Source organism: Brassica oleracea, chromosome C4, assembly GCF_000695525.1.
Source record: "Brassica oleracea var. oleracea cultivar TO1000 chromosome C4, BOL, whole genome shotgun sequence".
Taxonomy (NCBI): domain Eukaryota; kingdom Viridiplantae; phylum Streptophyta; class Magnoliopsida; order Brassicales; family Brassicaceae; genus Brassica; species Brassica oleracea.
Window position 1 is genome coordinate 20,600,848 of NC_027751.1, and position 12,639 is coordinate 20,613,486.

The 12,639-nt window shown below is 39.8% G+C and overlaps 1 protein-coding gene and 1 long non-coding RNA gene across 3 annotated transcripts; both read left to right on the plus strand.

The window, feature by feature from the left end:
* Positions 1-2,023: 2,023 nt before the first annotated feature.
* Positions 2,024-3,596, plus strand: LOC106340955 (gibberellin 20 oxidase 4-like). The gene is made up of 3 exons (XM_013779775.1): positions 2,024-2,655; positions 2,771-3,089; positions 3,255-3,596. The coding sequence occupies exons 1-3, from the start codon at positions 2,027-2,029 to the stop codon at positions 3,513-3,515; spliced, it is 1,209 nt and encodes a 402-aa protein (XP_013635229.1). The 5' UTR covers positions 2,024-2,026; the 3' UTR covers positions 3,516-3,596.
* A 342-nt stretch (positions 3,597-3,938) lies between these two features.
* Positions 3,939-11,748, plus strand: LOC106337483. 2 transcript variants are annotated; one of them, XR_001269028.1, is made up of 5 exons: positions 3,939-4,077; positions 4,209-4,294; positions 4,445-4,485; positions 4,674-4,854; positions 11,654-11,748. It is a non-coding gene; the product is annotated as an uncharacterized LOC106337483 (long non-coding RNA). The 2 variants fall into 2 exon arrangements; XR_001269027.1 differs by lacking the exon at positions 11,654-11,748 and adding an exon at positions 5,482-5,718 and having other exon boundaries at positions 3,940-4,077.
* Positions 11,749-12,639: the final 891 nt, after the last annotated feature.

Below are 12,639 nucleotides of genomic sequence, written 5' to 3' on the forward strand. Positions count from 1 at the left end.
ATTCGAAATCGGTTAAGGAAAACCGATTGGTTAAGTCAAATTGATTTTTGGTCAAGGGTTGACCGGATTGACCTTTGACCAGCATGTTGACTTTTTTCGAAGACCTTGCCCAGACCTGTTTTTAACCTTTCGAAGGGCGTCCTGACTCAATTTTTGGCCCTAGTTTTATATTTGGAGTCTATTTGAGCAGCTGGAGTTCTTAGATACCACTTCTCTTCATTGCTAAGGTGAGGGCCACTCCGTTTAAATCCTGAACTAGTTTAGTACTACCGTTATGGAAAGTTTAGTTTCGAAACATGATCCATCTCTGTGAATCGAGTCTGTTTGAGAGTCTTGTTTGTTTATTACTATTATTGATTGTTAAACAAGAAATTGGATAATAGAGGATTCAACGATTGTGTGAAATGATTGAGAACGGTTATATATATGTATATATATGTGAGTCCATGTGTGGGGATTGCAGGGTACTGAGACGTTTGTACTAGCTGCCTATGTTTGTGGATTGCGGAGTCACATGACGTCTTTGCTAGCTACACCTTGTTTGTGGAGATTGCGGGGTACACAAAAGTTTGTACTAGGGACGCTTTTTGGATTGCGGGGGTATAGAGTGGACTATACTGTACTAACGACGCCTGGAGAGTTATGTACATATATCTTTTATGAGGAGAATGCGGGGTGCAGAGATTAGCTATGTACTATCATCGCATTGTTTGTCGTTGTATGGTGCAATAGGCCTATGATTGTTCTGTGTAGTGTAATAGGCACCATGATTGTCTCTTGCTAGAGCTAAGCCTACATAGTTGTAGTACTATGAACTGAGTCAGTGGTTTGCGGTTTAGCATCCCATACCTCGCTGGGAAACTCCCATGTTGCTCACCCCTCTTTTCTTTTCCCTTTTCAGGTGAGACCGACGAGCATGAGTGATTATCAAACCGGTGCTATTGGACTATTGGGCTTTTGGGCTTTTATCGCTTTTATCGTTATCGGGCTTTTATCATTTATGTTATTCCTATTCCAGATTTTCGGATTTATGTTGTCTTTTATATTTCAGACTTGTTGTTATTAGTATTTACGGTTTGACTTTATGGTATGGTATTTGACTTTGTTATTATAATGTGGATTATTATTATTTCAGTATTTATTATTATGTTAGGTTCGCATTTATATTATTTCAAGAAAATCGGGTGTGACAGATATCTTTTCAGACTCTTGCTCCTCTCCCTCCGTATATGGGGACCATTTATCCACCACCATTTAAACATCCTCTATATTCCATATTTCTCCTCGGCATTTTAGCTCAAGTAAGTGGATTTTGAACCCAAATAATTTTGTGGTCTACCCTGTGCTGTGCTGCCATACTTTGCTACGATAATGTGAATCTTATCCACATGAGGTGCTGTAGAAAGGAACAAACCTACCAGAATTCCTTCCGAAGAAGGATTGCATTACTTAAAACTTCGTCAGGTATTTTTATAGGGTTAAATCCTGGTCTTTCAGAACATAGTCACTTCGAACCACATAAACCATGGTGTTGTAGTGTTATTGATATGGGGATTGACTGAACTTTCCTTAGTCCCCATCAGAACTGCCTAGACGGCACCAATATGCAAGGTTGATCGAAGTGAAAGCTGAAATCCTAGAAATCCTTGTAGCAAATATTTTCCCTCAAAAAAAAAAAAGAGTATTTTCCCTCACCTTAGCAAAACGCTGCGTTCTAGTGCATGTGGTCCGTAGCTTCGAACGTAAATGACATCTGTCTTTATATAATTAGATTCAACCAGGTCTGTTCATACGATAAGATTAGCGTTACACAGCTATAGTAGTCAAAGGTTTTGATTGGCTTTATGCATGGACAAAAAATGTTTATGATAAAATATAAAAACGGACATCTCGTGTTCAGTGTAATTGCCATTTATCTGTGTATAGTGAGATTCTACCATGCCTTTATATTATGAAAGACCTTTCTTCTCGCTCTTATAAATGTGATTATTCTCCTCTCCATTTACACAACACTTAATGAAAATTAATGAAAAGAGAGAGCCTACTTCTAACGTTATTTCTCCTTTTCTTGTTTCTTTCAAATATTAAACATCTATTCATTTCGGTTGAGATGGAATACATCACAGAGCTCTCTTTCAATGGACAGAAAACCGAAGATAACCCTTTGACACTCTTTGGTTCGACTGTCATTAACAATCAACAAAACCAAATACCTCAAGAGTTTGTATGGCCGGAGGATAAGAAACCCTCTGCTAACGTTCCGATTCTCCAGATCCCCCTCATCGACCTCGCCGGTGTCCTCTCCGGCGACCAGTTCTTGGTCTCGGAGGCAACAAGACTCGTGGCAGAAGGGGCAAAACAACATGGTTTCTTCCTGGTCACCAACCATGGAGTCGATGAGGGACTCATGTCTAGTGCATGTACACTAATGGACAGTTTCTTTAAGTCACCGACTTGTGAGAAACAAAAGGCTCAGAGGAACCATGACGAAAGCTGGGGTTACACTAGTAGCTTTGTAGGAAAATTCAAGAAGAATCTCCCCTGGAAGGAAATGCTGTCGTTTAGGTTCTCCCCACAGGAAAAGAGCGAGAATCATTCCCAAATCGTTAAAGACTTCATTATTAAGAAAATGGGATACGGATACAACGATTTTGGGTATATAAAAGACACTTTCTTTTTATTTGTTTTTACTACGTCGTTTACGTTTTTCATGTTATGTAGTGATTATTATACGTAAACGAAACGATACTTGTTCCATGTATATATGCAGGAGTGTTTATCAAGAATACGCGCAGGCCATGAGCAATCTCTCACTAAGGATCATGGAGCTTCTTGCAATGAGTCTTGGAATCAAAAGGAGCCATTTTGTAGAGTTTTTCGAAGACAACGAATCCATATTGAGATTGAATTACTACCCAAAGTGCAAGCAACCGTATGATGTATTAGGGTCAGGACCACATTGCGATCCAACCTCTCTAACCATACTTCAACAAGACAACAGTGGTCTTCAAGTTTTCGTGGACAACCAGTGGCAATCAATCCCTTATAACCCCCAAGCGTTGGTGGTTAACATTGGCGACACTTTCAGGGTAACTTCTCCTTCCCCTTTAAGTTCAGTGAATACTTTTACCAAAAAGAAAAATTTCAGTGAATACTAATAAGACAACAAACTTAAACAATTGTTTTTTGGGAGATTTGATCATAAAAACAAATTTAAACAACTTTTTTTAACTGCCCGAGGTGTTTGATGATAGGCTCTAACCAACGGAAGATACAAGAGTTGCTTGCATCGAGCGGTAGTAAATAGCCAAACCGAAAGAAAGACACTCGTATTTTTCCTATCTCCGCGAATGGACAAAGTGGTGAAGCCACCAGAAGAATTAGAAGGCGAAAGAGCGTATCCTGATTTTACATGGTCTTTGCTTCATGAGTTCGTAATGAAACATTATAGAACAGACGAGAACACGCTCAAAGAGTTCACAAAATGGCTCAAGACCAGAAGAATTTTCTTATGAAGAATCGTGGCAATTAAAAAAGAAAAGTTGAAGCGTTGAAAGTGACCTTATATGTTTTTTTTTGTATAAAGATGTTAGACATTCTCGTATGGTTGTTTTTATTATCTATGATAATAAAGTTAGTTTACGATCTCTCCTTATGCTACCACATCATTTGGGAGAATGGGACAAAACATGTCATGTGTATTCCTAATTTTTGTAGCTAAAGTTATACTCTCTAATTGGGCTTTTTATTGTTTTGTTTGGACTGTAACTTTAAGTCTCGAGCATTATGTTTAGAACTAACTTTTTAGAGTAGGATTATCGCTCGCTTTTAAATGGTTTTTTTAACCTAATTAGATATTAAAAAAATGAAAAATAGAAATAAATCTAAGACACGTCTCTTAATTAAGAGAAAGAAGAAACATATCTTATGCGACAGGTGTCAAAATATTAGTGGGTATAGGAGAGATGTGAGTTTCTTTCGTTCTTTGTTCTTCGTCGTCGTCCTCCTCCATCTGCCCTGTGATCTCTCGCTCTCTCTCCCTCAGATTTTCTTATCTTGTCGATTACTTTCCCTGAGGTAAGGTTCTTAGATTTTTATCTTAGATCAATTGTGATTTAGAATCCCTATGGTGAAATTGTATTGTATCGTAAAGGTTCTTAATTTAGCCTTTTTGATGAAAAGCTTAAAGCTTTAGCTAGTGTTTACAGGAAGACTTTCTTCTGCTTTGTCCGGCTCATTCTTCAGTCAAATTCCCAAACTAGAAGTCGAGACCTCATAATTGTCTACCAGAAACGTATGAGATCTATTCAGCATATATCGTTTCTTTCAGTATAAGTTTTATTTATATGCTACTAATAATATTAACTAATAAATCTAATTACCATTTTCCCTCAAAAAATCTACTGAACTTTTTCGCTGGAAAACAAACCTGCAATGACAAAAGACCTTGTTCTGTGTGGATCAGCACTCACTCAAGATGATAAGGTCAGTGCTAAGATATTCTTTTTACCACAACACACTCGAACAAGAAACCTTATGGATCGAGTTGATGTCGCAGTCAAACTTGGATATGTCCTCAGTTATCAATTTAGACTTTTTGATGAAAAGCTTAAAGCTTTAGTGTTTTTTGATTTGAGTACTACTTTTATGAGAAAGTTTATGTTTTCTTGTAGATAAAAGCGTTATTATCTCATAAGGGTTATGGTCGAGCTTTGGAGATGAGAGGATCATTGGGTTCTTGATCAAGTTTATTGTTTCTTTGGAGTTTGCTCTTGATCAAGATAACAGGAGAGGTTGAGGCTATATCTCTTGTCAAAGGGATGGAAGTGAAGAAGGAAGGTCCCAAGGAACTCGGTAAGAAATTATCATGCTTCTTTAAATGTCATTTAGAGAAATAGCTGATAGTCTTTCATATACAGTTGGGTCAGTAACAATGAGGCTTGCGTTAAATAGCTGATAGTCTTTCATAAGGTTTCGAAAGTTTGTAGTTTCAGCATGTAACCTTGTCAAGCTTATGATATAGGTAAACTATCCCTTGATGCCAACTGTATAATGTAAGCTTTTTAGAACATGATTATTGGGGGTTCTTAGAGTGGGGTTCTTAGCGGAATATAAAAACCCGTCTCTTAACTTTTAACTAAAAAAGCTAAGAACCGGTTCTTAAATAAGAGTTTTAAGAGCTGGTTCTAGTTAAAAGTTAAGAGATTGGTTCTTATATTCCGCTAAGAACCTCATTTTAAGAACCCCCAATAATCATGCTTTTAAGGGGCTGTGTAGTGGAATAGATAGAACTTAATTCTCCAAATAACTATGTACTCAATAGTTTTTTTTAAGAACCCTTATTTAAGAGATTAGCATTAGAGCACAAAAATGTTGGTGTCTCTTAACTAAGTTTTTAACTAACATTTATTATTAAAAAATTCATTAAGAGACCCTTATTGGGTTGTTGGGTTAATCATGCGCTTCTCTTCTCTTATGCAGCTGCTTCTGTCGCCGGATTGATTGTATAAAACGACTACGGTTAACTAAACACCTCGAATTGCCTACGCTATACGAGGAATTGGAATGTCCTTAAATTCGACGTTGTTTCGAAAACGCTCTTTGTATAGAATCGTAACAACGCCTAAGTCAGAAAACGGCCCAAAAGGGGGCCAGAACGCGGCAAAGAGCTCACTTACGATTTTATAGGAATCAAGCCCAATCATTGGTTTATCTTTAGTTACGCAGGAAAAGATAAATTTCAAGTTTCCGAGGATAAATGTCAAGTTTCCGAAGATAAATACCAAGATCGAAGGGAAATGAAATATTTCCGCGAAGCGATAAACTCGACCGGGGGCAGAAAGGGAAAAAGGTAAACCGCCTTAGAGGAAGTATATAAGGAGATTGAGGCTGAAGGAGAAGGAGGACACAAGAATTATCACCCAGAGCGATACTTAGAGCAATTTAGGCATTTTTCCGTTTTTGTTATTCGAGCTGCGACTCAACTAGGTTTTCAAGTCTTAGGTTGCTAGAACTAGGAATCTCGCCGACAGCTCTCGTGGCCGAAGGCTCTTACCTTGTTGTTACGCTCAAATGCGAATTCGGAATAAAAATCTTTCTTGCTCTCTTTTCGATTCCATATATTTATTTGTCGTCTAAACTTTCGTGTTCTGATTGCTTGGCGTGTGGTTTAGCAGATATCCGGGACCTCTGGGAAATTTAGGGTTTCCTATCTTTCCTAATTTAAACAGAAATCGACAGTGCGAATTTCGGTTCCCACACATAATCTCAAAGACTATTCAGCATTTCTTGTCGCAATCATGCGTATAGAAAACCTGTACCAATATCAAAGTGAAACTCGACAATTAGCCAAAGTCTTGAAACCCTCTCCGGCTTTATAAAGCCAGTTTCGTATAAAACAATTTACGAGAAATCTTCAAGCATCAAAGCATTTCTTTTGTCTCCGTTGAACCAAGTGAGTCACGGTAATGCATCGAAAAAATTTGCGACAAAGAAAACTTGAGAATAAAAGTAGCAGCAAGCACATTAAAGGGAACACTTTCTTCCCAATTGTTGGCAAGATCGACCGCTGGTTGACCAATTCGTTTCAGAAACGAATATGTCATGAGAATCCTCTCAAAAGCCTATGAAAAATGTTCTGCGACTAGATCATAGCGAAATAAACTTCGGTAACACTCCATGAGTAACTCCAAGCAACCTTCACCAAAGATTAAAATCAAAGCATAAATGTTTCTCGTAAAACCCGCAGAAACAACACTACTTTGACATGTGTATACCTATCACCGATTTACAACCTTCGTAAAACCGGTTGCCCATTACTTACGCGAAAAAACCTTCGTACAATCAGATCAAATCATGCGAAGAAACTTTCAAAAGTAAACATAACAAGTTTTACGAAGAAATATTTTTCGTATAGCAGATACAAAGCTGTAAAATCTGACTTTGGATGATCAATCTAAAGAGAGATATCTTCGCATTACGATTTAATAGGTCTCATATTTTTGCCATGCGGCTCACTGGCTTCTGCGTATCGTTCCCCTCGGTCACATCCGAGCAGGCAATCGTCCCGCAACTGACTCCGCACTGGTTCTGTATTAAACCTTTTAGGCTAAGTCTTCCTTAGACAAAAATGAATCAATTTTCATAAGACTATAGGTAACATTATACGAAACATTCATCGAATAACTATAACCTAAGGCGGAAAATCGTTTTCTAAGACTATCGGCCATCTTAACACGGATAACTCCGGTAAACTTGGCCTATCAATCTCGACAAGCGCTCTTTGGCCCTCGGTCAATTACGCCTTCCAGTAAAGGTCCAAACTAGAATTTGGCATCCCCTTTAACGACGATCTTAAACTAACATGAACTTAATGTTAATACGAAAGTACCATGGTCTAATCCTTGACCTACAATGTCCTTGGCTATCTGAGTGATCACATCCTTCCCGCCAAGCCAAACTATTTGAGAAACCATCGCTCCATCACTTAACGGCTAAACGACAATTTATGATTTGTCTAAAAACGTCGTGTGACTATTAAGAGAATAATTATCGTATAGCCCACAGTCGGAAATCATATGATAAATTCTTCGTAACGAAACTCAGTCCTAGTAACCAAACGGTTAACGAAAAACCTAAATTTGTCGACAATTGACCAAGTTCGATACATTCCACAATTCACTTTAACCCCACTATGTTTTATCCATAATATTCGGCATGTAAGGAAAAATTCGTAACAAAGCTCCTAGAGCTATACGAAACATACTCAAAAATGCACGAAATAGTTCTCGGTAGGCCAACACTTCACAAAGCACTATGAAGGAAAACGCTTCTTCCCATGGACAAATTTACGTGACCCCTCGGTCCTAATTCCTCGATCGCAAATCAAACTATTAGCATCCGAACAGCAATAACAGTTTTGGCTGCAAACATCCGCAGACAAACCAAAAATGTTTCTCCGACGTAGGGTTAAGACTAAACTCTTGCAACACCGCGAAACATCTTCAAGCCCACAAACATTTCAACCACGAAAAGGCGGCATGCAAAAGAAAAACCAACCTTCAGTATCGCGAGACGTCGCAGACGCTTGAAAAATAAGTTTTTTCGACAAAAATATGTTCCTCGATAAAAACACTTTCTTGGAAGACTAAACAGTCATACCCACTAACATCTTCTCAAACAAGTATCCTTCGCGAAGAGTCAAAAACGGTAATATCTACCGATAAGTTTGTTGCTGATCACAACAAACTGTCAACGTCCTAAACAGACTAAGCCATCTCGTAGAGATAGCTCTCGAAAACCCGACACAAGGGTAATAGTGCTATATAAAAAATCCAAAATTTTGGTCAGCACTTTCGGGACACTTAAAAATTGTCCTCGAAGAGATGTTCGATTCCTACCATACAAGTCACGTAAGCCAAGAACATATCGCGGACTTTAAAGCGGGACGGAATCAGAGCGAAAACGATACATGAAACGTAAGTCGAAGTAGTCATCGCACCTCCTAAAGCCGTGATTAGACCTAGGTCTTGCTCTAAACCCAGTACACTGGTCTCTAACATCTCTAGGCATAGTATCAAACACCCTGATACGAGATCCCAAAATTTGTCTCTTGGCTAATATTCTAGCGTCTTCAGAAACCCCGCAAGTTTACGCACTGCAGAAAACTCTCGAAACAGATCACGGATATAGCAGTTCACACAGAGTTAGATTACGAGATGACAACTCGTATTCTTCCCTCTACACCCATATAAAATCCATCGGCAGCAACATGCCTGATAACCTCTACAAATAAACTAGACCGTAAAGATCTCGCTGGAAAATAGGTCATAAGAACCTTAACTCCAAAACGAACAACGAAAGGCTTGATCCCTTCAACAAGGGTACGTAGGTAGCCGTCATTAGGCGCAGCCCCAATCTTATCGCGTTCCACTCTTAGAAGAGCGAAAAGACCACTTACGACGGATCTTTTCAACTATTAATTCCGCCTAACTTACCTAACTTGCCTAACTTGCCAAGCCACTAGCTAGAACCTCACGCTAGAAGCTTATGGTTCTAACCAGCCGGGGGGGCTAATTGTTGGGGTCAAAATCGCTCACGACGGAATCAATGTCTGAAAGTCCCCGAAAATATTTCTCACAATAAAAATTTCGTATAATTTTTATTGAAAAGGTTATACGACGAGTTCTTAATATATTTTATCGACAACAAGAAGCAAACATTGTTGGGGTCAAAAACGGTTATCTCGTAATAAACGTCCAAATATTGCGTTTCTGTATGAAATCTTCTCGACACGCTCTCGACAAAAGTTCCTGAGAAAAAGACTCGAGAGAAATGGATCACGGAACCAAACACGCAGTCCAACTCGTTCGTTCGGACCTTTTAAGGTGTAGAACTGCACAGATGCCTCAGATGTTTAGCTACGGATGAAGACCTTACCATGGTGTAATTGAGCCCATATTTTGACAAAAGATAGATCTTTGAGTTAGCTTTCTAATGCCACTGGTCTGAGGTCTATCAGCATCTTGAAGCATAAATTATGCCCATTTTATTGAAGGGTGGACAGAGCACACCGTCCAGCTCGGCCATCGACCAGCTCAGCCATCAGCCGAGCTGAACCAGTCCAGCTCGGCGGATGGCCGAGCAGGATTGAACACGCGACCAGCTCGGCCATCCGCCAAGCTGGACCTGTCCAGTTTGGAGGATGGCTGAGCCGGATCGAACACGCGACCAGCTCGGCCGTCCGCCGAGCTGGAAGGATTGTGCTGTCTTCATCCCGTCCTTGCAGTTCCCCCCTTCGGGATTAGAACGAACCTGCTCTTGTTTCATCTCGATCGGATTAACCATTGGAACTTTACGATTTAAAAACCGCAAGAACTCGTTCTCTCGAATAACATTCGGATTGATTGTATTAAACGGCAACGGTTATCTGAACACCTCGAATTGCCTACGCTATACGAGGAATTTGATTTTTCTTCGGAATCAACGTCGTTTCGAAAGCGCTCTTTTTATAAAATCGTAAAAACGCCTTAGTCGGAAAACGGTCCGAAAGGGCCCAGAACGCGGCTAATAGCCCACTTACGATTTTATACCAAATCAAGCCCAATCGTTATGATGGTTTATCTTCTGTTATGCAGGAGAAGATAAATGTCAAGATCGGAGGATAAATGTGAAGTTTCCAAAGATAAACACGAAGATCGAAGAAAAATGGAATATTTCCGCGAAGCGATAAACTCGACCAAGGGCAGAAAGGGAAAGAGCAAACCGCCTCTAGGTGGAGTATATAAGGACGTCGAGGTTGAATAGGCAAGGGGACCATTCTTTTAGACTTAAAACTCTCTGCACTTAGAAACTTTTAGGCGTTATTCTCAACATGCTCTGTTTCTATTACTGGCACCCGATTACTAGACGAACTCGCCCAGGCAGTTCGATCTATTGTTCTACTCTTTCAATCGAACTACGTTCGGCTTGATCCTCGAAAGGGGTACGTAGGCAGCCTTTCATAAGGTTCAGCCCGAAATCAAATAAAAACTTTTTTCGTATCTTTTTCATCTTCTGTTATCGAGCTGCGACTCAACTAGGTTTAAGGTTTTAGGTTGCTAGAACTATGTAACTTGCCAACAGCTCTTTCGGCCAAAGCTTTTATCATATTTTGTAATGATCGCAATGCTCTTACGCGGATCCGAAATAAGATCAACCCTCTCTAAACTCGTTTATTGTCTTTACATATTTTCCGCATTTATTTGGTCACTTGCCGTTGGCTCTCGCAGAGAATCCGGGACCTCTGGGAAATTAGGGCTTTCCTAACTTTCCTAATTCAACGGAAATCGACAGTGCGAATTTTGGTTCCACAATTTCTCTCGTGTCTTTTGCTCTGGAACTTTTGTCGAGAGCGTGTCGAGAAAGATTTCATACAGAAACACAATATTTGGATGTTTATTTCGAGATAACCGTTTTTGACCCCAACAATGTCTACTTCTTGTTTTCGATAAAATATATCAAGAAGTCGTCGTATAACCTTTTCAATAAAAATTATACGAAATTTTTATGGCGAGAAATATTTTCCGGGGACTTTCAGACATTGATTCTATCGTGACTGATTTTGACCCCAACGTCGATATTCAAATAGAATAATAGGTCGACATTTCGAATAGTGTATCGATCGATATTCATATAGAATCATCGATCGACACTGGTCAATAGACGAACCTAGAAAGCGAGAACCTAGTGGTTCATTTATAAGTGTTGAGCTCTACATTATCATGCATGCAACTCATTAGGCATCTGTAGGATTATAATTCCAAGTCTCCTGAATAAAAACCCTAAATCTAGCTATTTCTTTTTAAGCACCAAAATCTCAATCAATCAATCGAGCAATTACTTACTCAACAAACTGCAATTTTACATTTAAATCATTAAACCACATTACTTAACAAATCCAATTAGATTTATTAGGTTCCCTAGCTCCTTGTGGATTCGATCCCTAAGTACTACAATTTAACTTCTTATTTGAGAGAGTAAAATCACTCCTTAGGGTAATTTGTGTGAGATCAAATTTTGCGCGTTTCCGGGGAGCTTTGATCGCCTATTAGATTTGATTTTTGTTAAGTTTAAAACAAATTTCTGACATAAAATTTTTTTCTTGGATTTTCAGGTACATGCCCAGCAGTTTCAGAAGCAACAAGGAAACTCAACTGCTATTCTCACCAGATCCTACAAGTTTGGAGCGTTCAATCCGCAAAGAAGCGCGCTCTTTATCGATCGACAACAACACTTGTTCGTCGCTCGATTTTCGTCAACCACCGTCGACCCAGGCACTAATCCCGTCGACCGACACTCGCTCACCACCGTCGACCGAAGACACTCATCTTCCGTCGACCGATATCTTCCATCCGACATCGATCGATACTTCAGTCTGAACATCGATCGATACTGAGCCACGAGACATGGTTGCGACTTTGATCGTTGTACGTGATGAGAGTGGAGACCTGTATGACCAGGAGGGTCATCTGCGTAATGCAACAGGTCAAATGATAAATGTTCACGGGGCTGCAATCCCGGAGACCGATACTGAAGGTACAGGAGCTGCTCCACCTGTAGATGAGGCTGCTCGACCCAGAACATTGGCTGACTACAACCGTCCAGATCAGTTCTACACCAACAGATCAACCATTCGTCCTCCAACTATTCAGAGGGATTTCGAGTTGAAGCCGCAGTACTACGCATTGGTGGGACATACACCCTACTATGGGTTATCTCACGAGCATCATATGGACCATCTGGAGAGGTTCGAGGATCTCATATCTGCTATTAAAGTCGAGGGAGTCTCTGAAGACTACCTCCTATGCAAGCTCTTCAAGTACTCACTTGCTGGAGATGCTTCGCATTGGCTTAAGCAGTTACCACCTAGACCTCTCACATCCTGGAGAGACATCAAGAATGCATTCTTATGCAACTTCTTTGATGAAGCGCGTGCTGAAAACTTGAGGAGCAAGATTGCTACATTCACTCAGGAGCCTGCAGAATCATTCAGAAGCTCCTGGATCAGACTCAAGTCTTATCAGAGAGACTGTCTACACCATGGATTCAATGAAGTACAACTACTCAGTACTTTCTACAGAAGCATCACGGTGCAATACC